The sequence below is a fragment of the Ornithodoros turicata genome, chromosome 6, assembly GCF_037126465.1.
Source record: "Ornithodoros turicata isolate Travis chromosome 6, ASM3712646v1, whole genome shotgun sequence".
NCBI classification, from domain to species: domain Eukaryota; kingdom Metazoa; phylum Arthropoda; class Arachnida; order Ixodida; family Argasidae; genus Ornithodoros; species Ornithodoros turicata.
Window position 1 is genome coordinate 73821119 of NC_088206.1, and position 27951 is coordinate 73849069.

The 27951-nt window shown below is 45.0% G+C and overlaps 1 protein-coding gene across 7 annotated transcripts; it reads right to left on the bottom strand.

Annotated features, from left to right (window-relative positions):
- Positions 1–528: 528 nt before the first annotated feature.
- On the bottom strand, positions 529–27594 carry LOC135397373 (ribosome-binding protein 1-like). Of its 7 annotated transcripts, none has more exons than XM_064628932.1 (21): positions 27485–27594; positions 24856–25075; positions 24690–24786; positions 24426–24617; positions 18740–18944; positions 16722–17038; positions 16210–16307; positions 15106–15322; positions 14366–14554; positions 13754–14026; positions 13299–13376; positions 13041–13235; positions 12425–12652; positions 12351–12362; positions 11957–12040; positions 10506–10607; positions 9656–9757; positions 9470–9595; positions 8555–8629; positions 7821–7898; positions 529–844 (listed from the first exon to the last, which is right to left on the bottom strand). In XM_064628932.1, the coding sequence occupies exons 2-20, from the start codon at positions 25032–25034 to the stop codon at positions 7842–7844; spliced, it is 2826 nt and encodes a 941-aa protein (XP_064485002.1). In that variant the 5' UTR covers positions 25035–25075; positions 27485–27594; the 3' UTR covers positions 529–844; positions 7821–7841. The 7 variants fall into 7 exon arrangements, with proteins under 7 accessions (XP_064485002.1, XP_064485000.1, XP_064485006.1 ...); XM_064628930.1 differs by having other exon boundaries at positions 12288–12362; XM_064628936.1 differs by lacking the exons at positions 7821–7898; positions 8555–8629 and adding an exon at positions 7444–7519.
- Positions 27595–27951: the final 357 nt, after the last annotated feature.

Below are 27951 nucleotides of genomic sequence, written 5' to 3' on the forward strand. Positions count from 1 at the left end.
TTGCCACATATTCTGCTGCCTCACATTTTTGCAAAACAAAAACAGCCAATTAAAAAGTTAATTTATGAATTTTAGGTAATCAGTGGTCCCGTAGTTACATGCTCTTTCTCACAGGATGCCCACCCACAAAAATGGCATCAGCGCTGTAAATGATAAATACTCTGTATACGTATATGTAATGTACTGAAGTGGGCCTATACGAAAGCTGATCTACCACTCAAGTGATTTATAATGTTTTGCTCTGTTGAGTACAATTTTGGGTGATGTTAAGTAACTTCTCGAACTCTCAAAAGCTCGCAGACAGAGCGCGTCCCTGAATTTTTTTTCTCATTTTAGTAAATAACCAAGTTACTTTACAGTTAGCTCTTAAGGAATGCAAGTACTGACCCACCTAACCATCCATCCATTTTCCCAAGTGCTACTAGTTTCACTTTATAGCTACTTTCAACGAACAGGATAATTCCCACAAGATGAGCGACTCACTCGTGACCACCAGCATGAACACAACAAGGGCTACCCAAACACACATCTTGCCAACATTGTTTTTAATAAAGCCATTCAACCTACAGAGATAGATAGACGAAAAATATAATAAACTGGCCCTCAGGGAGAATAAAGAGTTCTCCGGAGAAAAAAAAAAAAAGCGAGACAAAAGAAAAAGTCACTTTGTCCTTTCCCGGAATTCAAGGCCCAACTACACGCCGTTTCCGAGGTTACGTCGAAAGTCTTTTTGCTCCACGAGCGCACATCCTTTTTTTTTTCTTGCTATAGAGAAGAGGGAAAAAAAAAAGGCGGAAGAGAAACTGTCGTCCCCGGGAATGTGTCACTTCTTGCTGGATGCTCCCTGTGGGAAAAAAAATTGTGAGCAGAAAAGACACGTGTGTTGCAAAAACAATGGCACATAGGCGATTGCGAAGGAAGTGACACACTAGCTGGCTTCTTCTACCTTTAGACAGTGCCTTTCATTCAACGATTATGGGAGAATCACTTCTTCAGAAATCTATGGGCCATTTTCGTTCGCACAAGACACGTGAACACTCTAAACTATAATCATAAGGTTGGTACTGGCGTGTTCTCAGCTTTTCTCTAGTCAATGTCATATTTTTAGAGGACTAGGTTGAGCCGTTGATTAAAAATCAACGGCCGGTTTTCGGTGCATCTCGCACATTTGCACTAAAATTTTGGTGTAAAGTTTGGTGCACTAAAATATTTACAAGTTCAGGCTCGATACAAATCAACGGATAGTCCTGGAATTCTACAAAATGTGTCGTTGACAAGGGTAAAGGAAGGAGAACACTCCAGCACTTCTGTTTTGACCATATTTTAAGCCGTTTCTGAGATCTGTGCAAACAAACGTTCTCTATTGTCTTGCGCAGAAGTGATTCCCCTTAAATGGCACAAAGTTATTGACGGAACTGGGCAGAAGCCGCAGTCTGAAAGTAAAATATATTTAAGTAGAAGTAGTATTCCTGTCAGACGGGCATGCTTATGGGCTTAAACCGTGGGAGGCTGCCAGACAGTATCCGTGCAGTCGTTGTGCAGATTATGTCTACAGCGATCAACAGATTTCTAAATGTTGAATGGGGTTTGTGGAATCACATTTGTTTTCGCTACGAGTATTCAGAAACAACGTTTGCTTGGTACTTAGTCAATTTGAAAAACACAACAACAAACGAGATTTGCTGTGAAGCACTTTGGATGTTTGGAGTTTACGTAAAGTTACATCTCGTAAAAACATTTTATTTTGAATCGAATGAAATCTGCACCATCCTGTTCGTGGCGTCTGGCGATACTTTTCTTGAGGGAACTCCATTGCCCTTATATTATCAGTTTCGTCGCAAAGGCCGTATGGCTGACCATCTGGCAAGAAGTTAATGACCATACACACTTAGGACCGTAACCATTAAGGCCATAAGTGTACCCATCTGACAGGGGTACAAGGAATCACTGTATCTTCCAGCGTATAAGGCACCTGCTATACAATAGTGTTTTTCCTACTAATCCTAAGATGTTTCTCAACTGAATCGTTGGTTCAATTTAGGAAAAATTGGATGGGAGATGGCAAGCATATATAGAGAGGCTGTTGATATGAATATGGTTCCAGCTACAGTCGCAGCTGTTTCCCCCTCTACACGGACGCCCGATCAATAGGTATTGTCAACGGTGAAAACCTGTACTTGGGGCTGAACAGCTGAGTCTTTGCTTAACTCGATGACGACCACAGACATTGACAATATTAGTTTTGAAAGGACCATTGTAGCGAGGACCATGTGGCTTTCGTCTGTGGGTCAGTCTGTGTGGGTCGGAGCCTTTGGGTCCTTGATGTCAGGGGTTGGGCGTTGAATGCCGAAGCCATGGGGCTTCCACAGAAACTGTCAAGGTAGCAGGTCGATGAAAGACTTCCAAGGACAAACATTGTTGGTCGGACAGAGAAGAATAACAGCTCAAGTAGTGGGAACTGTTATTTTTCTGATTCGCGCGATAAACATCGTGCAAGTCATTCCACGAGGTTAGTCAACAGTCTGGATATGAATAGACGACCACGATGTGTCATGATCATCGGCACCCATCCCGTGACTATGCTTCGTGCCAACATTTAAAGCAATCAACACGGCATATGTCCACCCATTGGATGGTGAAACGTTAGGTCAGAAGGGAGATGTTGGACACTGGGTACGACTATAGTTTTCTTTCTCTGGCAATGTATCCAAGAGCGGGCCCAGGTGTGGACGTCAGCATTCATCTTGAGCCAGAGAAACCTGTCCAGTAATGAGCTGTTGCTTAGCCCAGGATGAGAGAGATCGCGCAGTGTGCCGAAAACTGCCAGACTGAAATTGTATGGGTCGAAGTGAGCCCGTTGAAATGCCGCAAATTAGGTGGACATAGCCATCTGCAAGGAAGATGACCAATGTAGGTGGCCTTGCTCATTTTGTGCCATGGCTGCAAAATCGCAATCAAGGTGTTGCTGGAGCCAACTGCTGTTTTCGAAGCGTCTACCACAATGCTTCTTGAGCTATACATGTACAACAAGTGTGGTTCTTGTTCTTGATCCTCCGGAAGGCAGCCGAGCTCGACCAAGAAAAGGAAGACTGTGGTTCTGTCGGACACGTAGGGTGTACATCCAGGAATCAGGCTGTCATAGAAATTCTCGGAGCTGCTGCATGTTTGTTGTGGGCAAGGAACTTCTGGATGGCATTAACTTTGCTTTTGAGTGGTCGGATTCCACGCTCGTAGACCAAGGAAGTCCAGTTCTGAGACAGCGAACTCACACGTGGCGATGTTGATAGCGATGCCACAAGCAACAAGGTGTTTGCAGAGCTAGCAAAGGTGTTCTGCTCCTGTAGAACTTGCGACGAGAATATCACTGAGATATGCTAAGCAGAAATCCAGTCCTCAGAGTACCAGGGTCGACAAAGAGGGAATGGACTACATTGTGTAGACTGCAAACTCAAAATGGGGTGATGATGATCGTTTAAGGAATATCTTCGGGAGTGACAGGCATTCGATGGCAGTTCCAACGCACATCATACGCTCAGGTGATCCTGCACTCATTTGATTATGGCAAGCAGAATCCAGCCTACCACTGCAGCTCTTCTGTCGCATTGGCTTCGAGTAAAGTTACGTTAATAATAGATGTACTAAAAGTCCAGTCAGTTTCTGTGATTTCCACCCCTGGGTGGCATCAATCCAATACACTATAAAATTTTCAAGTTCCACTCAATTTTGGCGCGTTATATATTTGTGCACGTTATGCGCTGGAAGATATGGTATTAACGAGGAGACTTACTACAAAGCGTACTACTAGCGCACAAAGGTTTTGCAGTGTCTACTGACATTTTGCCTACAACTGTCACACATAAGTTAGATACGCAATAATGTTGATGTGAAAAACAAAAGCAGAGAAAAACTTACCTTCCTCTGCAATCAGGAGAGCAAGAAATACAGATCCATTCAACGTTAGGGTATCACACATAAGCAGAGCACATGCATGTGCAAGGAAGAGCAGCGTGTACAGAAATGAGCCAGTGTTTTCGCAATGCAGAAAAAATGTATATATATATATATATTTCACGAATAACGAGACATTGAAAAGTAAAAATACTGGGCCAACATCATTTGTCATTAGGGAACTGCTAAACAAACTGGATTTTCCAAACTGATCACCAACATTTGTGAAGCATCCGTCAGATGCGAAACCTGCCAGGGGCGTCGCTGTCAGTACTATCAGCACAGAGCTGCTTATAAGGAAACAACTACTACATTACAGAAAGCATTTGGTTATTAGACGGAACACACATGACAGCGCAGCTGAACACCGCCAGTTGCAGACGACATATTGACGCGAAGTGTTGTAATGGCGCAAGGATGGAAGACGAGATCTTTTTGCCCTTTAATTCTCGCAGTTTTGCAACAAAGCACCTCAATGTCGCAGGTGGCGATTCTGGTAGATAACATTAACAGGTTTCGCAGAGATAATTTGGGAATTCAAGAGTTTTCAAGGACGCGTGTTTTAGGGCAATATCTCAGCGTGTAGAACTGTGTTGTGTGCACTCTATTGCTACAGCTACGCTTATTCCGGAAATAATTAGCGCGAAATACCGATGCAAAATAACTTTTACGACTCCTTATATTAATCTTGGCAGTTTTTCTAAGGCCGTCGTTTAACTTACTCTAACGCGCACTTTACAGCAAGTATCGTGGGATACTTGCTGTATAAGGAGGCCTCCATGTGCTTTTGTACCTGGAGGTACAAAAGCACATGGAGAATACGTGTACTCCGGTGTCCAGACGACATTGACAAAAAATGCCATCAGGCAGAACCAGACACGCTCCGAGATCCCAGTATGGCCAGAACAAGGAGCAATGTCACTCCACATTTGGTCTCGTGGCCAACGCATTTACACGGAACATGGCAGAACGCACGACAGACAGACCGTGTCCGTGCCTGTTCCTTGTGCATTGTAGTATCATAACTTTCAAGTGCTGCAGGGACAAGGACGGAGGGAGATATACAACACATAGGCGCTACCATGTTTATCTCCACCTTCTTGCACATTTATGCTTTCAAGTTTAAGGGTTTTCAAGGCCCTGTGCAAACTTTGATTAATTTGGGCAAAGCATGTGTCGATCAGGTGGCCTATAAGATGATTCCTCTTGGATCCTTTTTGGGAGGTGTGATCAAAGGTGCCACGAGAGAGCAAAAGATCAAAGAATGGTAAAATCCTCCCTATTAGTAAATGTATCAGCAGCAAGGTGCTTTCTCATACTACTACTCACGTGCAAGGGGGCTAATCAGTAATACCTCCCCTAGTAACGTGGAAACACATTGCTGAAAACACTGGCTCTCGTGTTACAAAAATACGTCTGCCAGCTTAGCTGGTCGTCAGATGTTCCACCGGACCGTTTATTTGAATGAGTGAAACGATATCTCAGAGGCTCAACCAGAACCAACGCAGATTTTGAGAATCCTCGTTTACTGCAGTGACGCTCACGGTGGAACCTCGTTTTAACGACCGCAAGAACGCAAAAAGAAGCCAGAAGCTACACCAGCCTGCCACATCACCCCCACCAAGACATCACCGCCACCACGAGACACACCACCGTACATGCACTGTCATGCTTCCCCAGTTTTGAACCAATGCCACTGTGCCTTCAAGGTTATGCAGCTCCGGTGTGTGCCACGAGCCAAGTGATGTCATACAGCTACCAGCGCCAATTACGTTGTACTGCACACCCGCCAAATCTCCTTCCCTCAAAGGCATGTACGATAACGCACCTACAGATGGTACCATCCAAGCGTAAATGTTACCAAAGATCCAAGACTCTCAATAACCAATTAGAGGCCACTTCTCGTTAACAACACTAATGTTTAACCTCGAGTCCATTCGAATAGTGAGGCGCTGCACATGTCGTCACTGTGTGTGTCATATGTGCGCCTTCGAGCCAAAGTATTCCAACGAGCACTCTGAGCACCGCTATGCACGGCTATTTGCCTGCAACGTATATTTAATAAAGAGACTCCAAAAAGCCGCATAGCATGAGGCGCGCGACTGGAATCGGCCACAACAGCAGACGACAAGAATTTCTCTTAGGTCAACATAGACACCGATGAAATTGTGACAATTTTATTGATAGTTTCATCGTTTAATCGATAGTCTAACAGTTTCGTTAATTGTTTTAAGTGCTAACGCGCACTTAACGTGAGACACTAAACTTACGAGAGAAATTGTTCTGCACTGTTTCGCCTTCACAGTATAACGCCATTTGTCGAAACAAAACAGCCACTGCAAACTGTAGGCTGCTAAATTTTTAGACGAGTGTGGCCTCCTCCAGAATTGAGCGCAAACGTGTAGAGCACCCAGCAAAGTCTGCATCGGATACACTATTATGACAGCACTCCTGCTCTGCGGTGGTGCATCTCAGACTATTCGAAAGCCCTATGATCGTTAGAGCGGGGATTTTCATGCTTTTTTTTTCTATACTGCTTTGTATCTGGACGATGAAAAAAAAACCTTTTCGGTCATGGTTTGGGACAAATTAGAAGGATTCTATGATATACATACATAAATGCATGTTTTACACGTTACAGCATATTCCGGCATCAAAATGCACACATAGAGCATATTTTGCAATATTTCCAGGTGGCCAGGTTTAACAGTTTTCTTCTTTTTAATTCAGGTTTTGCTGGTTTCGGGAAGTTTTGGGTCCTCCTTCGAGAGTATTTCGGTCAGAACAGAATATTTTCCATCTTTCAGTGGGATGTGGCGTTAGCCCAAACACTGCGCAAAATACTACGCACAAATGTTTCAGATATTTTCTCACAGCGGCGCTCAAGGCACATGGCGTCTGAGTGTGCTTGTTGCGCGTGTATACTTCGCCACTTTCTTCACAATTATGAAGCGTTTGCGTTTCAATCTGCATTGTCGGGCAGTGCTGCAAGCAAAGCCTTCACCTGCACGATTTCTATCTGTGGCGGAAGCCTTCTGTGTCATGTGCTTCTGTATGAAGGCGGCTCTATTTTACCGCGTGATCCCTAATACGATGCTCAATTAGTGTTAAATGTGTGCTAGATGCACTGCCTTCGCATCAAGAACGACGAAACACATTGCATACATTCACAGTTTTTACTGCATATTTAGAAGATTTTTGGTGCACAGTTGCACGCATATATCGGGAGTTTTTAGTGCCATTTATCCTACTCCACTCTAATGATCATCTTCACTGTACATCTTTATAGGTCTCGCGCGTTCAACCTTGGCCGCGACTGTTGTTCAATATTTAAGGATCTTTTAAATAAACATAATTTTGTCAACAGACCTCCGATGTGTTGTATCAGACATGCATTCCATACCCATTTCCATTTTGCAGACAAGAGAAAGAGGGGGAGCTAGCATGATGATAAATGATGGAAGCAATCATTTAAAAGCCAAGGAAGATACTAACGGGAGAAGCGAGGGAGGGAACGTGCATCCACCAAGGAACCTCATTTTTTGCTCTTCTTCCAAAATTTCAGCCGCAGCTACGAGGGAGATTGGGAAATTGCATGAAAAAGAAAATTGATGATGATACAAGATGATTGCCGATGCTGTACATTACAAAACAGGAAGAGAAAAATCTGACTCTGCGACGCCACCTTGAGGAAAAATAACGTACAATGTAATAGACAGAAAGTTGTGCACAAAGTATGCGAGGCAGAGAGAAAGCAGGGAGTGCCCCTCCTAATATGAAGCTCTCCCCATTGCGCTAGACACCATTTGCGGTTACCAAAGTACCCTCGGGGGCTCCAGCTACCCTCACGAGTACTGCTGCTAGTGACTTACGTGTCTGTGTTTGTTTGTTTGTTACAAGCTTGCAAAGGCAGCAAACACCGGAGAAGCGGACGCAGCAAACTGCAACAGCTGGAAGGGGGTGCCAGTCTCAAACACGTAGCAGCGTTGTAAGCAACAGACGTTAAGAACATTCGTGGCCCTCATTCAAGAGGGTACTACTCATACAGGAGAGGGTACTTTCCTGCGCCATTTCTACACGAGCAACATCCTACCCAATATACGATTGATACAGACTTCTTCCAATGTTGCTGTGTCGAGAAAAATATTCTGGGGAAGGTTTATATGGCAACGTTACCCAGGAGGATTTCCCAAACAGCACAGTTTGGGGTGTTCAACTACCCTGTTCCCTACCTATGCCGGTGAATGTTATTTTCGCTATGCCATCTTTGAGTAGTGGAAATGAACAAAGTTCAATTCTCGTGCCCTAAGAACGGCAACAAAGATGCTAATCCTTCTACCCGCAGATAACGGTTCTTTGCAGCAATAGTCAAATTCATGCAAGAACTGCGTCGATTGCATCACAAATTGACCTTTGTTAACTCGCATTTCTTGCACATGCATACATTCAAATACAACTACTGGCCCTACCGCATGGGTGGCTGCCCAAGTGTTACACAATGAGGGGGACACCATAAGCAAGCCAACAAGCATAGAGAGTAGCAAAGCAGGGTGGCTGGGTGAAGTGACGAGGCAGGTTTATTCGCAAGCTCAAGGGCAACACTCACCCTCACTCGTTTCTTAGATTTGTTAGGCGGTTTAGAAGCAGGGTTATCGTCGGCGATGCTGTCCTTAGTGTCCGCCTGAGATGCGCATCCAGAGAGAGAGAGAGAGAGAGAGAGGAGCGACAGAGAGAGAGAGACAGACACAAGTAACATAGCTGCAGTACAATATACATGTGCAGACAGCACTCTCAAGAGGGAGCTACGCAGCTTCGTCATAAATTTTGCATAAATTCAAAACATGCACGCTTCTAGTAGCCATAATGAACAAATATGACCAGGAGCCTCGACCGGAAAGCCAAGGTGTATTCTAGAGCTGCGCGAATAGCTAACTTTCCATCGCGAGTAGTTTACAAATATTTCACTTACACGGCGAATTGAATCGGAATAACTCCTTCAGATGGCGAAATGAATTCAAATAATCAGCAAAGGCCCAATTCAGATAATTTCAAATACCTCATGGTGAAATTTTTTTTGCGTCTCGCGCTCATTAGATAATGTTCTGCTCCGAACGTGTGAGCCTTATCAACCGGCATAACATATCATGAAGGAAGGGTCCCTCTGTGTTGTGTATGGTAGACTGCAATGCGAGTTAGTCAACGTGTTCCATGCAGTCTGCCATGCAGCTGAAAATAGGTTGAGAATAGCATTTAGCGTCAGATATTTGTTTCATACTCAAAATTTCGAATATTCGCGCAGCTCCTAGTATATTCCATAACCAGAAATAGACTTCCGTACCCATAGGAAGCCGCAAATTTGTTTTGTTTTCTACCGAAGAGTACGGTTGTCTACTAGAATATTTGACGCTTTCCGTAGCTGCTCCAAACGCCACAGGATCAAACTAGTAGCGATGGAAAAAAAAAAAGAAAACCGTAGCTAAAACATGCAGCGAGACAATGCGCTGACTGAGAAAAGCGTTACCTTGTCCTCCTTCTCCTTTTCTGTGGAAGGTGTGGGTGAGGGAGAGTCCTGTGGAGCAACATCCCTCGAAGGACCATTTGTGGAAGACACCTTGGGACTACTAGGCAAAGATGATGCACCCTGTCCCTAGAAAAGAGGTTTCTCCGATGTGACTACAACCCTTTAGAAATAAAAGCCTCCGTGTACCTTATTTTGGGATTGATTCAACTGCAAACCCTGGAGCCGCTCCAGGAGCTCGTGGCTTTTGCTGCGCTCTTTCTCCAGCTCGTTGCGCACAGAGTGCAGTTCCTGTACATACATTCAACATTATTTTTAAATCTACTTGGCTAATTTTTTCCACCCAAAAGGAGTGAGAGGGCAGCGCTGTCCAGACACCCCGTAACTCCGAGAGACGGCATTGCTTTTATCGAGGGAGCACCCTCACTGGTTCTTAGGGAGTCATTTCTTAAAGAGAGAAAATTGTGGAATACATCTGGCATCAGCTCGTCATGTATTTCGCGTGGGATTTTAGACACTGTAGTCGGCGGGGAATAAAATGACACCATACGTAGCTTCCAAAATAGAGTGAAACGGATGTCCCTTTAATCAGCATTTCTTGCATCAATGTCAGGACCATCGAATAGCTCTATCATTAGGACAATTGAACATCTGCACGCAATAAGGGGATAAGTCGACTTATCCCCCTTTTACTATATTTGCTGAAATGGCATCTACGTACCAGTACATACTTACCGTAGAAAATTTAGGATTGTATCGCAATTTATTGGCCCACTACAGGAGGGTAAGACACGGGAAATGCGTGCGAGTCAATGGGACGGACAATCAGCACAGGCCCCTTTCCTCGGTTTGGGATTTTTCAACTTATTATTTATCCCTTAATCGCGTACAGAGGTTCAAATATGCTGCTCAGAAACTCGCTGCTTTTCTATCACTTCCCCATTTCATATTGGTGAATCAATCAAATCAATGAGATTGGTTCATTAACGACGCGTTGGCGCCGTTTCAATGTGAGCGAGAAAACAAGTAGGGAGCTCACATTCTGGAGACGTTCCGAATCGTCCTTGCAGGGTTTCAGCTCTTCCAGCTCACGAACTCTGCCTTCCAAGTGAGACTGCATACTTCTCGCATTTTTGCTCGCCTGTTTCCCAATGAGAGAAAAAAATGAAGAGGACTGTCCGTTTGCCTCCAGCTATGCTCCACTAAAGTCGCAACTGTTTAATCTCGCGCTAGACCTTGCGTCACGTAATATTACCCGCGGTTCAACCAATTTCTCCAGACATTTCTCCACAGAGGAGTAATCAATATCTAAATCATCAATCTAATCAATAGCTAAAATAGTGTTACAGCTCATATAACTCGAAATTGGATAAACACGTGCTTGTGTGTCTTTCCCGAGGCATAGCTCGCTAGGTGGCACCCAGAGCAGCTATTTTCTAGAGGGTTCCTTTTGGCTCATATAAGTGCAGAGCATGCAAAGAGACATCCAGGTTTACAATACACACAGCAATACGTTTCTTCAGCTCAGCTAACTCTGATGTTTTACTGCTTCCCAGCAGACTCACACAGGCATCGAATTCCGAGAACAAATATCGAGCGAGATGAGTGGAATTTATTGATTTACCGAAAAAGAAGAATACCGAGATGCAAGAAAAGTTGGATTCAACGAAGATGTTTGCCCCGCTGCAAGTGTACAGGGTGGCGGCATATTAAGGCCGACCCGTACCATGCTCTGCAATCACTCAATATACGGGGAACATTGTCCGAAATAATTTGTCCCGGTTGCTGTTAATCAACTTTGTTTTTCACTGCGTGCCATTATTTTCTTTTTATTCTTTATATTTCACGCACTACCTAGCGCACAAATGAACTACTTTGACTATACTCTTCAGGGTGTCTTCACACATTCGCAGATATGAAGGGAAACCCACGCCCAGAACTCTTCGCTATGATCGTCAGCGCCGTAATGATTGGTCGTGACAAGTAATATCGAGACCGTGCTCCAAATGAGGAAGCTCGATGAGCAAACCGTACAGGAGTTTGAGAACGGGAATAGCAAACACATTGGCTAGATCAAGGAAAGATGGTCACGTGGAAGACTAGAGCTCTTCTACTGTTTAGCAGTTGCAAACACTGACACGCGAGTGCTCGTTACGTCAAAACCCAGAGCTAAAGAGATGATGCGATATCTTCTCAATGTGCACGCTTGAGACATTGGTGTGGGAGAAAAGTAGCAGTAATATGGGAGCTAGGGGCTCATTCCAATGGGGCTAGAACCAACGGAAATTGTTCCGCGTAACTAAAAGCGTAGAATATAAATGGATCGCACAAAGCGGAAGACACGCATGCAAACTACACCTTTTCCAAGTAGTCTCCGTGGAGACTTGCCTGAAAGCGATAGGGAAAAGAAGTGGAACAAAAACTGTCGTTACAGTTCTGCGGTCATTTCCTTGTTTTTCGTAGCAGCCAAATATCAACGAGGATTCTCACCTCATCGTATTTCTGTTCCAGAATCTTCTTTTCCGTTTCTTCTTCTTGCAGCTTCTGTTGCAATTCCTTCAATTTAGCCTGCATCTAAAACAATGGTGGCTTCATTACTCCAGGGCAAAGCCCTACACACAATATGTGCTCCTCCTTTTTGTTCTTTTTCGCAACATTTGCAACACACATGATGAGCCAAAGGTGCAAAACCGAGCACCCACAACCACTTCAAACTCGTGACGACACTGCAAGACAAGGATCCCAGGTGCAGGTGAGATAATCATAACCAGCAGTGCAGTGGCATCCCAGTGTCCCTCCTTAGCACCTCAACGCCCCCTACCTCATCCAGAATGGTTGGAAGTGTTCGTTCAACGCAGCCATAAGCAAATTGCACGCCACATACCTCCGCTGTTGTCTGCAAACAAATTGTGCCAGATTAAGATAAAATATGACGAGATACGATAAGATAAAGCTCACCTCCTGAATTCCTTGGAGTTCCCTGAGGCTGGTCTCCAAGGAGGCATTTTTGGCCAGCAGGGCTTGCATCTCTTTCTCCAACTTGGAGAGGTCAGCCTTCCACTTCTGCGCTTCCTTGTGGTGTGCCTGTTCCCTTTCTCTCCAGCCCACTTCTTCCCTCTCCACAGAGCTCTGCAGGCTATGCAGCATCTCTTCTGTCTCTGCCAATACCTTCTGGTAGTGGCACACCTGAAAGTTTATTAATAGAGGTGTCATCCACAACTAAATGGAAGAAAGAGAGCTTTCACCCGACCATGGTTCCATTCCCAGCATGAATACTTTGTCAAAAGTCTCTTGCTTTGGTACAAAAAGCTGCCTTGCTGGGAGGAGAGTCTTGGCGTAATGAAGCTGATAGTCATTTCTCAAAGTGTAAAGAGCACACATTATGGTATCTTGTGCGTACTACGCACAACGTAAAATGTCAAATGAACTAGTGGGGGTAACGCACATGTCCCACCTTCAGGTCGGAGGAATATGGCCACTTTACCCACAACTACAATACGTCTGCGTATTAATTGCGACTCTCTATTAACGGGTGGTAGTCACGCTTATCACCGAAAGTGGTAATACCTCATACCTCGGAGTGAAGCTTGGCGTTGGCTTGCGTCATCTCTTGCAATCGCTTTGTGTCATCCGAAGGGGGAGAGAAAGATCCGTTGGTGTCTCCGTGAGCACTCACAGACTTCTTCTCCTGGTGATGCAGAACATTCTGAAGCTCCTTCTCAAAGCGTGCCACCCACTCAGTGTGACCCAGTTCCGCGCCACTTTCCACCTGTTAATTATGAGGATATTTCGTACGAGCATATTTCTCTTCTCAACAAGGTCTTTCTTTCACCTTGATCTTTGGTAGTAGCCTTTCCAAGAGGGCTCTTTCTTTAAGCTCCTGTTCGGATGCCAAGCGCTTCTGCAGACTCTACAAACAACAATTATACAGTTAAAGCCTTTCTGCACTGGAAAACTAACATTTCCGCAAAGACTCTCGCAGGTAAGAGGAAATAGCATTCTTACAAGATCGCCCTGCGTGCTTTTCCTTGTAACTTTTCAGTGTGTAAAGAATATTACATTCAACTCTGACAATTTCTCTCTGGGCGTACCACTCATTAAATTTGTTTCTCGCAGTATCAATCGTGTCAGGCATTGCAGTCGCGATTGATTGGGTTTAAACCGCAAAAATCTTATAGATGTCCAATTATGCAAAATTTTGCGGAAACCTAAAGGGTGTAGTTATGCTGTTGAAAACAGCTAGATGATGGAACAAAAATGTGCGCTTGTGTTCCAAAATAAGCTGACCTGCACTTCCAACACGTGTTCCTTCTTTAATGCCTCAATATCGAGAGCATTCTGCTGCTGCACTTGAGTCTGAGCCTGGGCTTTTCGTTCAGCAGCCTGCAGGGCTTCCACAACCTCCCAGTTCTTTGTCCGCAGGTCATTGTTCTTGGCACGTTGCGCTTCCAGCTCCTTGTGGAGTTCCTGGAATTTCGCCTCTTTCTCCGCCAGCACCTGCTTGTGCGTTTCTTCCGCAGAAGCCTCTGCCTCCGTGTGCCGACGAGTCACTTCCTTCAACTGTAACGCGTCAGGTGGAGTGGAACGAAATCAATTTTACCGTATTAATGATACACCGTCGCTGACCAATTTCTCTGACTTCTAACAGCCATACAATCAGTCGAACTTTTAGAGAGACGGAAAAATTGACAAGTCCCCGCAAGGTCTTCATTCCAAAGTAGCTGAGAAAACTGCGGCATGCTCGATACCAAATTCGTAAAAAATGTCCTCCTTCGAGAAGCGGTTCACAATATTGGAAAGGGCAATACATTGTCTCAATTGGCAAATACCTAGTTTTGTCCGAAAGATCGGTCAGCGACTGCACTTAGAAAGCAAACAAAGTTGGGAATGACCACTTACCTCCCTGCTGTGCGCAGATGCCATGTCATCGATGCGTGCCTGCAGGTCATTGGCCAAGCGTGACCTCTCCTGAGCCAATTGGTTGAGTTCTTCCGCCCGTTGTTCCAGGGTTGCCAATTGTCGCTTCCTCTCCTCTTTCTCTGCCTCCAGTTCTGCTTGGTGAACCTTGCACAGCTCTTTAACTTTGTTCTAGAATCGCAAGAGACCATCCATCTCTTTGCAAACGTTCTGTACTACAGTAAAAATCACACATAATGGTGGGGGCATTACTACGAGGGATATAGCTAGAGCCCCTAGCTTTCCGCTAAACCGCAAAACTGGGTATGTTCCACGGAAGTTCCCTCAGAATTGCCAGTTTTTTTGCGGAATATTTCGTATCGCTTATGACATACATTCAAAATGTCTCCTTTTGAGCATTTTCAGAAGCATCAGACAAAAAGGGTACGATGAGAGTGCGCTGCTTTCCTCCTCCTATCAAATTATCCGGGTATCTTTTTCGTCCGTAACAAGCACGGAAAGCATCGTCACAGTGCGTGGATTTAGTGCGTAGGGCTCGTGCATTTAGGAAGTGTCTAATGTTCGACGATTTTCCATTTGTTCCAAAGTGACAAATGTAGAACCGTGCAATCAAATCGAATACGACTAGCGAAAATTTTCAATTTCTATTCCAAATGTGCAATATTCGCGGAGACCTAGTTGCGATGCTTCGGGTTACTCCAGAGGTTGGTAAGAGAACTCACTTCAGATGCAACGCGCGATGCAGCCAGAGCAGCTTCTTCTTCTTCAAGTTTGCTTCTCAATTCCTGGCAAGTGGTTTCTAATGTGGCAATACGGGCCTGGGCCTGGGTCAGAGCCTCGGCTCCCTCAGCAGCTTCCAGCTCCTGTCGACGGATAGACTCCAATTCTGCTTGGTGGCTCTTTGCAGCTTCCAGGCTCGCAGTCGTAGCCTGGGACAACCTTCCAACATTAAGGAAGGACGAGCAATCAGCACAAATCTCTCTCAAAGGTCTCCATGCGCATTTTCCCCTTCATTTCATCTCATTCACCGATGCTGGCGGGTGTAAACGCGCTTCATTGTATGTCCAACCAAATTTCTTTATTTAAACCTGGAAACACTCCGTGCGAAAGAAGGCACAGCTAACGACCCTAGTTTTCGGCGAATCTGCAAAATTTCACAGAATTGTCCTTGTCTCGCGGAAGCCACTGTTTCCCTCACAATCTTGCGCTTCTTGCGGAATATTAGATATATTACGGAAAGGTGTAAGGAATACCATCGATGTGGCATATTTTCGTTTCTTAAACCCCATCAGTAACGATTGCAATGCCTGACGCGACCGATGCTTACACGGCTGAATGTGCAGTGACGGAAAAAAGTTTAACGACAGGAATGCCTGGAGAGAAATTGTCAAAGTCTCAATTTCCTATACACACTCAAAAGTTACGAATGGCTGCAGAAGTGACCAGTCTGTAGGCAATCTTGGGAGATTGCCTAACCTAGAATTGCCTTGCCTAGAGTGCCGCAACATGTGTTTCTCTTCTCCGCAAGTTCTGATCGCTGTTTTCCCAAGCCAGCGCGATGTCACGCAGCTTTGCGTTTTTTTTTTAGCATCTGTTTCTTTTTCTTTCGCTACACGCGGGGTGGCACGAGACTTTTCGGGGACGCGCTATTTACGTCAGTCCTCGTTTAACGATGTACCCCGTATAACGATGGAATTGGCGATTACCGTCAATATTTCGCTGTATCCATCAACTGTTTTGCTGATTTTCGCTATCCCGCTTCACTGTACCGTCGGAGCGACACAACAGGGTCGAACGACGGAGAGGACAAAAAAAAGTACACTCACTCCGCTTCTAACCGCAACACCTTCTGCTGCATCTGACGGGCGTCCTCTCTGAGTCGTTCCGCAGCCTTGTTGTTCTTCTCTATCACTTCCGTGTGGGCCTGAGACACGCGGACATATTTATTTATTTTTAATTACTCTCGGGGCATACAAATCTGCATTTCTGGAATTCAATTTTATCAGCACCTTCGTAAAAGCCTACGCACACGTACGACAAAATGCGACAGATATGACGGTCCAATTTTTGCTCCTTTGAGCCAAGTGTCCACGTGCAAGAAACAGCTGTCATCAGAGGGACATCCGGAAACCCCTCCATGAAACACTATGTTCCGCATCAGCCGGCAATCTATGCGGCTCTCCACAAACCGCTTAGATATTAAATGAACAAATTTTAAAGATTAGCGCGGAATCCGCAGCTGCGGAAGCTCCGGCGACAATGAGATCTGCATGAGACTGCCTTGCTCAGAGAAGAAAGGTCACCTCTAAAGCAGAACCTGAAGAGAGCCATACTCTACCTTGAGCGTCCTCTCCAGCTGCGCTGCCCTGGTGAGTTGCTGGTTGAGCTCTTGGCGTAATTCCTTCACTTTGGTGGCATGCGACTGCACGTGCTGGCGTTGAGCTTCCAGCTCCTTTTCACGTTCTGCCAGCTGCTTCTTGAGCTCCGCCTCTGGATCCTTCCCCCTCTTGGTCCAGCTGTTGGCTCCACCCCCTTGAGCCCGCTCTAGGAGTTCATCCACGAGGCTCTGAACCTCTTCTGCCTCATTGAGACGCGTGCTGCGTCGGACCAATGCCAAGATCTCCATCGCAGACAGGTCTTTACCATCACCGCCAGCTGATAATCCAGGCAAGTAAAAGTTTATTTTCCCATTTCGTCTACGCAGCACATTACAAATGGAAGCAGCAAAAGACACCAACAGAGACGAGTGCTTACTCACAACTCTGCACAAGTTCACGGAACCTACCCTCAGAATCGCCAGTTTTTCGCAGAATTCTGTTTGTATTTAAATCCATCTGCAACATTTTTGCTGGTTAAAACCCAATGAGTCGCGACTGCAATGCCTGACACCACTTACATGGCTGACTACATGAGATTACATGCCGTGACTACAGGAGATTTAATGACAGCAATGGCCGGGACAGTCAAGTTTTCTTTTGAGCACTGAAAAGCGACGAAAGGCTGGTACGCTTTCTCTTGCCTGCGGAATCCCACTTGGCACCAAAGTAAATTTTCTACCACAGAAAGGCTTTACTCACAACACAATTTTCTCATATGAATACACTCAAATCTGCCCAACCCTCGCTAGAACGAGAGTTTGAAGACTATGTCTCGATACAACAAAACACAGGTAAAAGTAACGACACCTGTGGCACCCAGCCATCCATTAGCACGGATTGTGTTAGTTGAACACTTTCTCTCCTCTAACTACAGCGGAGCTGCTCCATTTGCGAGCAACCCTACCAAGTCACGTCTCACAACTAAAGTCCCTATCTGCGGCAAAAAATGTACTTCGCCGCAAAGCGAGATTTAAAAGTGCGCGGGTGAAAGAAAACGAGCAACAAAAAAGTGCAGCCTTCACCCAAGATAGCACACACCTTTCCTGCCTTTCGTAACTTTTCAGTGCACAAAGAAAACTCTGTCAATCTCTCTCCGGGCATTGCAGTCGTGACCCATCCGGTTTTATCCCACAAAAATGTCTCAGATCTATCGAAATCGTTACAGAATTCTGCAAAACGCAAAAAAAGTGATGATTCTGAGGGAAACAGCATGTTCCGCTAGACATGGCAGAACGACGGATGGGGGGAATAACAATGGCCAGCGAAGCAAGCTTTGCACATCATGTTGGTGCATGTACAATTGAGCAGCGTTTTTCGTTTTGGATCATATCTCATCTGCCAGATTGTCTTTTGTTTTCAGCAACACAGATGTTTACCACCTGTAATGTGTTGAAGCAGCGCTAGCGGAGGACATGCTGCTCTGCAAACCAAAGCCCATTCCCTGCTCCGGTGTCTCCAGGTCACATAATAATAATAAAGTGACGTACAAATGATGTAGTGGGAGATATTTACTGCATATTTACGAAACACACGAGGTGCGCACATAGTATGCCAAAATTATTAAAAACAAAGCGAAGCAGCCAAAAGATGGCAGCTGTGTTGTAGTAACACTCTCTCGACCAGGTTCGACCCCCCTGACTATCCAGCAACGTAACATGTTACGTACAAGGCGCTCCATTGCAGACATTCAAAAAAATTCCCCGATTATATAATCACGATTCTACTCCAACGACGACAACTTTATTTAAACTCGATTTAAAATAACACGTTTATGTTGCGCAGCTCTTCATAATTTGCGGCATAAACTTTTTCAAAGTGGGATCCCTGTGATTTTCATTATATGGAGGTTCGACTGTATATTTTAAATGAACATACACTGCAGTAGCTAGCTGATACGGATGACACCCCCCAGTATGGAACCCCAACATAATTTGAAAGGTTCATCGTAAATCCGACAACAATGACGGAAAAAACTCACCAACATCAACCTCTGACAGTGGCTTTGTGGCTTTCTTCTTGGTGGCGGCACTGCGCTGAGGTGATGTCTTAGGCACCACAGGCTGTGCTGGCGCTGTCACAGGTGCAACCACAGCCGTCACAGGGGCAACCTTGGGCAAAGGTTTGGCTACCTCGGCAGCTGGCATTTCCTGCTGCTCCTGCAGGTGCTTCAGCTCAATCTCATCCTGTGCAAGAGACTTTCATTTCATTCCATCGCTAAAAAAAATCTACGTCAAGACACGCACACTTTTAGCACGGTCCTTCAATACTCTTACTGGTCAGGAAACTCCGCTCGAATACAATAGACTAGGTCACTTAGGGACAATTGCTCCCACTTGGGGCTATGGAGTCGTTCGGGGGGAGACACCCTCGTGGAGCAGACGACGTTTCCGCAGCACTGCATGTTTTCGGGGAATATTTGATGAGCTACTTTTTAAAGTTCATTTCGTGTTCATAGCAGAAATAATTAATTCTTGAAACGATTCATGATTTGAGCTGATACATTTCAGTTCAATGAACGTAAATTTACAGATTTGCTGCGTATATTGCAACTTTCGTTGTTGTCTTTCTTTGACGCGGAGAATTTTACTTTTGCTCTCACTCAGGGCTCTCCATGGTGGTCGAGAAACATATTATTGCATTTTGTTGCACAGTCACACAACCCAGTGATATATTGTAAGCTAATGACGCCTTCCGTAGTTATTGCGTGAGGGTGAAACTGTCCAAACGCGTGATTTTCTTGTTTTCCTCGTAGCAGTTTGTTGTAACTTGAACAGAGATAAAATGACGAGGTGATTCTATTTCACCGCAGACAGATAAGACTTTAGAAGAAGTACGTATAGAAACCCTGTATTTTAATCGTCTAAAATGATCTCTGACGGTATGAGAGCCGAGGGATACACATGCTATAAATCGTATGCCTCGATCGTTTTCGGTGAGGAAATAGCTTATATTGTATTTTGATGTGGTGCAGTGCCATGCACATGGTTTAACGTATCGTAGAGAGCAATTTTTACACACTTTGGGACAGGGTGTCGAACCGAAACGTTTTTCGTTCCGGTTTTCGTTCCGATTACATCATAAACGATCCGGTACCGGTTCTGCTCCGGAGCAAAAAAATAACGGTTCATACCGGTTTTTAACCGGTTCCGCTTCTGCTGGGAATACTCATCCCCACAAAAAAAATCAATGTTGCAATATGTAAACCCGTTTATTCAGCATACATGGTATTTAATATTAATAGACAGCTGTGAAATTGGTAGCTCCTGGTTCCTGTAGGTTACTGTCTGTTCAAATGGGCTTTCTCATTTCTTGAAGCGCATGCTACAAACTGACTTGTTTGTCGTGATGTCATACATAAAGTACTTTCTTGCTGGGTTGGAGCGATCGCGTCCCATCCGAATGTCTGTTGCTACTGTCTAGCCAGCAAGCACCACCGCACGAGTACGACGCAAATCGAGCAACACCTTTACTCACAAACGCCTCGACGGCTCCGTTTTATTTTCTTGGTGTCCTGTCCACAAAAGAGTTGCTACTTTGCACGGGCTTGGCCTCGCGTATACGTAAATGTATTCAACTTAGCTGCTCTCAAACAAGGGACGCGTTGCGCGACATTACCGATAAAGAAGCTGTTATGCAGCCCCCTTGTTGTTTAGTTGAGGAGAGTTTGGGGGGATCAAATTAAAACGAACACTACGGCACATTGCTAGAGAGTCACATGTACCTCGAAGTCTGTGTGCGTGCGCGAACGATAAACCATTACAAAGGGAGCCTAAGGGTCATACTATACCGACATACATTCCATCGTAACCGTAACCCTCGTATAGTATCCATGACATGACTTCAGAGCACATGACGTCTCATTCGCCTATCCGTAGTCCAAACCGGCGAAGTTTTTTCTTGGACCGAAAACCGTTAAATTATTTTTCGGTTTCCCTCCTGAGCGAAAAAAATGTATACGGTTTCGATTCCGTTCCGGTTCGCACCAAAATAGCGTTTTTTTTTGTTTTCGGTTCCGGTTTTCGGTTCGCTCCGACACCCTGCTTTGGGAAGAGGTGATGAGAAAACTCGTTGAAAAAACTCGGTGAAAGATCACAACAAAACGAGGAGGTACAATGATTGGTGTCTCCTGAATGTAGTTTGGACGAATACTCTGTACGGAGGAAACAATATGTTCTGTTGCCGATTCCAACAGGATTCAAGCCGGGTTATTAAATTAGCACGATAAAACTTGCTCTTGCTGAAGTGTGACCTGATAGCGCTTTCAAACTATAGAATTTGGCTGACAAGATTCAGATGTCAAACTCAACGGCTACACTATCATCGCGTTGTAGATAGCCTTGGCATATGAGTCAGGTCAGATGCAGGACATTTCACTCAACAAACTATTTAAAATGTGGAATGGAATTTTACTTGCAAGGTCAGAAGGAAATTTTGGGATTGCCCAAAAACTACGTTTACAGGAACAACACGGTGGTATCTGGTAACAAAAAAATAATAATGATGATAAAATAAAATAAATAAATAAAAATGAAGAGAGATAAGCAGGGGGATGGAGACAAAATCTCTTGTGTTAGCCTTTCTCTTCAAATTCAGGATGAAGACAAGGAAACTGTATATTTAGCACTATACACGGCCATGAATGGACTCTAGAGTCTAGAGTCTGTAGTTTATGGTCCGCAGAAGCTTTTGACGCCTTGAAGAAGCATTACAGAAAGAGAAAAAAAAAGGAAAAATGAATAGATAAAAAGAGAAAAACATCACCCCTCCCTCTGCCTGCTTCCGGTGCAGCAAAAACTAATAGGTATGAGCGGACTTCGTTAACTAAGCTGACTTGGCATTACATCTCCCCCCCAGTTGGATCCCAAGACAGGACAAGTTATTGTATAAGTATCATGTTGAATTATGTATATTTGAAAATTTTACGATTCTTAGTGTTTGATGCTACTCATGTCACACAGTGAACAACTTGGAGGAGCTCAACAAACCACGCTCATCGCAGTACATCTAGAATACGGCTATTAGCGAATGTTTCCCGTAGACCAAGTCATCTCTGTTTTTTTATACAAAGAAAAAAAAATACTTTCATTCAGTCCTCGTCAAGTTAAGGCTCCCCTTCCATGAAGAACATATAGCCATCTCGAAAGGCTGCACGTTCGAATCAGACGAAGTCTCTTTTATATGTGTAGATCATTCTTACACACGAACAGAGTGCAAAGATTGCAGTAAACTTCAAGGATATTTAAAAAAGGATCTCTGCTTACGCACTCAAAACACAAGCACAAAGAAAGAAAAAGTTTACACTTCCAAACACCCATAGAAACACTCTGCAAGCCATATGCGCAGGCCCCACCGGCGGACACGAAAGTCTCCCCCCGAACGATCGCCGCGCCGCCACTCGCCGAACTGAAGTTCTCACGCGAGTTTCCTGACCAGAGAGGGTATCGAGTGACCGTGCTTTTAGCGAACATCCACATCAATACTCCAAGAACTAGACATGTACAGCCAGGTGTTTTGAAGTTAAGCCACTACAGCGCTACAATTTCCATGTCACAGAGCCTCTAACCTTCCAAGAACACGCATAATTTTGCGGAATTCCCCGTGTCTCCTGGAACCTGCTGTTTCCCTCAGAATCGTGTGCTTTCGCATAATATTCAACATAGTACAGGATATTGTAAGGATTTTAAATGATCCGAGACATTCTCGTGGTTTCAACCGAATCAGTCACAAGTGCAACAGACCCTTTTCAAAAGTCAGTGTGCAACCTTCTAGCAGACGACAGTCGGACATATCTTTGGCACGCCGTAGATGTGGTTCCGTGTATGGTAAGCGAACGCGCGATGGCAAACGAGAACGGTACGGAACACCATATTTTTGCACGTTTTATTGCGTCGCTTACACACATTTCAAGACCATTCGTGTATTTTGAGCGTGGGATCCTACTGTGCTGCATGCTTTCGCGGATGTTTCCTACTATCCTAGCAGGTTCTATGCTTTTGCCTGCGAGGTATTTGTAGTTGGTCTATTGAGAATGACAACAGAACGCTTCTAATGATAGTTATACAGAAAGCCGTGTATCACGAGAACTTTTGCAGCCAAACAGTTTGTACACACGCCTTGTTTCCTCTCTCACGCCACGCTGGTTGCAGACTGACATTCCAAATGCAGATGGATGATCCACTCATGAGAAGAGCGATGCTTCGACGAGAAAGCAGACCAGTCTCAGGTGACGGACGACAAAAAGATCAGCCCAGACGCGCGGTTCAAACAGAGCCATGCTGGCCGTACGCGGCAAACACTTCCATCGTTGTCAAAAATGTGGCAGACAAGCACTGCCACGGCGTAGATGGCGCTGCACTTAACTTTACACACTTAACTAGATGGCTACTTATGGCTAGATGGGATGGTAGCTTAAACTAGATGGCGCTGACGTATGAAAACCCCTTATTATTGAGGCAACTGATACTGCCGACACCTACACAGCTGAACATGCTGCAACGGAAGTAAGTTTGACAGGTATGCCCACAGAGAAATTGTTGGAGTTGAGTCTAATGTTCTTTGCGCACTGAAAAGTTACAAAGGGCTGGAAAAGTGTGCGTGTGTGGGGGGGGGGGATGCTGCAACACTTCCTTTCCTAGTTTTCTTTTACCCGCGGAGTCCCGCAGATTTGTAAATCCCACTTGGCAGAAATGCTAATTTGCCACCGCAGAAAGCTAGGGGCTTTAGATATGGGTGAATGCTCCTTGTGGCCATTCTCGGGCACGAATGAATCAATAAATCAAATCAAATAAATCTCATATTCATGCCAAAAATGAGCACCTCTTTCCACGTGTCATAAAAAAAAAAGAACTGGAAAAAGTTAACGAAGTTAAGGCAGCGACGTGGGCAAGTTGGTACATCTTGAATGGGGGAAAAAACAGCGTGAAAAACTGGACAGAGAAAAGAGAGACGTCCACACAATGAGTGCTGACTAACAACTCAGGGTTTTATTCAGGTACAGAGGCAAGAACAATGGAGGAAAGGGAAACTGAAGCAGTGATGACATCTGTCCTTCACGATTGTGAATTGGGTGGCATGCAGGAAAGTGAACTCGGAAGAGCGCCCGGCCACCGTGCGTCAAAAGAAGCACACAGAGTGCCTCGTTCAATGTAGGCAGGGCGTTGTGTATGGCATCCCACTGACTTGCGGGAAAACTTACGTAGGGTAGACGGGCCACTGCCTAGACCCCCTTAGGTCAGGCACTGGGAACAATCACGCACTGCATCGCCGTGATTGCGGACGTTGGTCAAAACTTGAGCGGACAATTATAACTAAAAATTCAGACACCAACATTCCACAGAAATTTTCGAGGCTTCCACCATTCCCAGTCATGGAGGACAATGCGTCAGCACCGCTTCAGTTGGTCTCCACAAAAAGGAGATCATATATCGAGACTTCTCAGTGGTCATGTGACTGTTTCCCTTTCCTTCAAGTCTTTGCCTTTGGAGATTATTAAAACCATCAGTTGTTGCTCGACGTGTGTACGCGTCTCTTCCCTCTCTACAGTTTTTCACACTGTTCAATCAACTGCTCTCATGCAACGTTGTAGTGGATGAGGCAATTAAACGTACAAGGACAAACACAACTCAATCAGAGGTTCGTTTTCTTCAACTGCCATCATGACTCACCTTGGGAACGGTGTCCCTGAAGGAATTTCTACGACCGCTCTTGGGTGAGGTTGTCTGGGTTGTCTCCTCCACCGGTTCCGGATGGGTCTTGTGTTCCGTCTTGTGCACCAATATGGGCTTAAGCGGAGCCGTCTGCTGTCTAAGGCGAGGACCAAGCTCTACCTCTTGTTCCAGCTCAGGTATGAGGACAACCTGGGAATTGACAAAGTTTTTCGGTAAGACAAACTTATATGCCGTGCCCCCCTTGGAAGACAAGGTCGTCACCTCAGCCTCTTCCTTGAAGTCAACGTGTTCAGCGTGGGCCACATCCTTTGCCTTTGATCGACTGCCCCACTTGTTTTTCACTTTTTTACTCGGATCTCTGCAGCAAAAAGAAATAAGCTTTTCTTTCCAAAGGAAGAGATAAGAATGCAGCAACGAAGGACTTTACCTGTGCCGTTGCGCGGCCTTACTGGTGGCAGCGGCTGCTTCCTCCTGTGCCCTCCTCCGCTTCTCCTCGAGCGCCTCCTCAAAGGAGGTCTCCCGGGTTCCAAAGACGGAGATGAGGTAGACAACCACGGCCGAGACCACAAAGATGATGGAGCACACACCCACAGTCTCCACGTCCATCCTGATCCTCCTCCGCGGAGGACGTCCACCCACCCGCTCGGCTGCGTAGAACGATCCATTTTTTGACTGCCCTCTCAAAGCCACAACGAAGTCAAGATAACCATTTTATAAGAGGCCCATTTTTCCCTTACTTGAGGATGATGCTCACAATCAAAACTGCCTCACTCAGTGATTCATCCAGCCCAATCACACCCAAATGCTTGGCAACACACCCCTAACTCTTTTACTGGTGCACCTCAATGGGCATGGTATTTCAGCCTGGGTACATGTCGGTAATGGTACATCAAGCTGCGATGTAGCTGCGATAATAAACCCTCATCCCAATTTTTTGCAGCCTCACTTCACCAAGAAGGGAGAGAGACAGTCGAAATTTCCTTCCGCACACAGAAAATGAATCTAGGAACAACGGTAAGTGCAGAATGCTGTCCAAGACTTTGCAAGTAGCAAAATGCAACTGTTCATTTCAAACCAGAGCCAATGTGCGCCACCTGGAGGCATCTTAGGGTATCTCTGTAGCGGCAATATTTTGGAGAAGAGAAACGCGTTGAGGCAAAATTTTTACGCACGTTTTTGCGCAGAATTCTGGTATCCCGCGTAACTTGAACATAAAAATCACTCTGGGAACGCTTCACCTGAGCAACTCTTACCCGTTAGAATTAACAAAAGATAAAGTAAAAAGTAACCAAGTAAAACAAAAGAGTATTCGCATCAAATATTTCAGTAATGAGTTTACTCCAATACTAGATTGCACACCAGTGCATCATTGCTTTATGACTACATGTCTGTGAAACGAGGAATCTTGTCGATGACAGAGTTTCAGTATCGCATATTGTTGAGGGAATTTTTGCGCTAGCATAGGGAAAGGGCCAGAAAAAGTGCAGCGAGGATAGAATTTTTGTCGATGACAAATAAGATTTAAATTAATCCATACTGTCCCTCGAAGTTTTCATCAGACAACAAGTACAGAAACACTGAAATACAACAACTTTATTTAAAGGATGATGAATTGGGTGTTTCATGGCCAGGGGAGATCTCATTGCACAAATTCCACAGAGCAAAATAGAAATGTCCAAACTGCTGGTGCAAAGAAATGGTGTCGCACTCACCATCTCGAGAGCAGACACTTGAAAAAAAAAAAAAGAATATCAGCGAGTGTCGCCACGTATTTGACTGCGAGACGAATGACTGGTCATCCCTCTGTGGTATCATTTTTCTGCCAGAGGCTTCCCATGCTCTTGAATCCACTCTTGATAAGGCACCTCAGAAGCATGTTATCACTACTCTTGCATCAGATGCTGCGGTAAAGTTACAACTTTCTTCCGCTTCCAATTTAATGCAACAAAAGCTATCGAATGTGGCATAGTGCTGTGCATGGATGAACTTCATAAATGAAACATGCAATCGAGGGCACAAATAATCGGCAGGTTAGAAAATTTCTTGTTCCTTCCTTCATGCTTCAACAAAATTTCTTTACCAAAAGAGAAGTATTTTTACTGTTAAGAGACCACTCATCTCGTGTCGTTGCACACAACTAAAATTTACAATAAATGACGATATCTTGCACAATACGCATTTCAAAATCTCTCAATTTGAACTGTGCAACGAATGGACCTCGAGGAACAGTCAATTGGCAACAAATAACTGCCTAAACGTCAAACAGGAGGCACTGCATTGTCTGACAGATCCAGAAAAATCAGTTTTTATTGTAATCTTAAAAGTGTAGAAATATATCTTGTTTTTACATTATTCGCGCATAGCTCAGATACGACGAGAGTGAAAGGAGATGACGTGCTGAATAATGGGCAATTTTTGTGAAGACGCTTAAAGGGTCGTACAGGGTTGGCTGGACGTTGAATGTGGCATTTCGAGTACGTCACTCGTTAATAGGTGAACGAACTACGTAACTAGAAACTGCAAATAACAAAATTCTACAAAGGTTTCGATCTCCCCGTTATATTGTATGCAGACGACGAGAGACTTCCGGTGTCCAACCGCTACTTGGACGCTTCAGCCCACATACTAAAGGCAATAACACCACAGTCACTGAGTTGGTCTTCCTTCTGAGGTCAACCTCGCACTATTTACAAATATTCTGTCAATTTACCTGAGTGTTACAAGCGGGGAGCCGGCTCGCATTTTTCCACGTCAACTTAGTTGACACATACGTCAAGACGACAACCAGAGGCCGAACAACGCACTATGTACATGAAACACGCGTTATGCTGCGTGTGTGCCTCACCCTATGTCGAGGTATTTATCGAGCAGGGTTCGTGTGTGCTGTGCGATAAACATCCGGATTTCGCTAAAACATCAGAATCTACTCCTAGGCCTAAACATTGAACGCCACCACTTCTCTAGATTTGTCCCTTTAGTCTCACAGTGACCAGACCGTTGTGAGAGATGGGCTTCAACTATAACAATATTTCGAATGAAGGAGGAAACCATTTTACCTTACGATGTTTAGTTGGCTGGCAATGGTGTATAACAGGTGTACGGGCCGGCTGATGGACAGGATCAAGCACACTGGCACCGAAAGAGCCCGGACCCGTTGAAAAAACACTGATTGGCTAGATTAAGGTCACATGCATCAAACGCTACACTGTGGTTGGACGAGCGGTAAGATCTGAGACGGCATGATTGGTCGGTAGCTGCCACGTCCGAAGCAGACAGACGATGCACGCGGCTACACGCGTCTGATGATCAGACAGATCAATCCGTTTCGAAAGCGAGGAGATGTGCACATTGAGGTCAGGTGCAACAAATATGACTTTTAAATCGCATGAACTCTAAGAGCTGCGCTGCGTGGAACGGCTATGGTGGAAAGAATGTGTGCAAACAAGGCATCGTCTTCATCGTTTTCCTGCGGGCCATGATAAAGGCAGACGAATAACGTCAAAAATTCTATAACTTGCCTCGC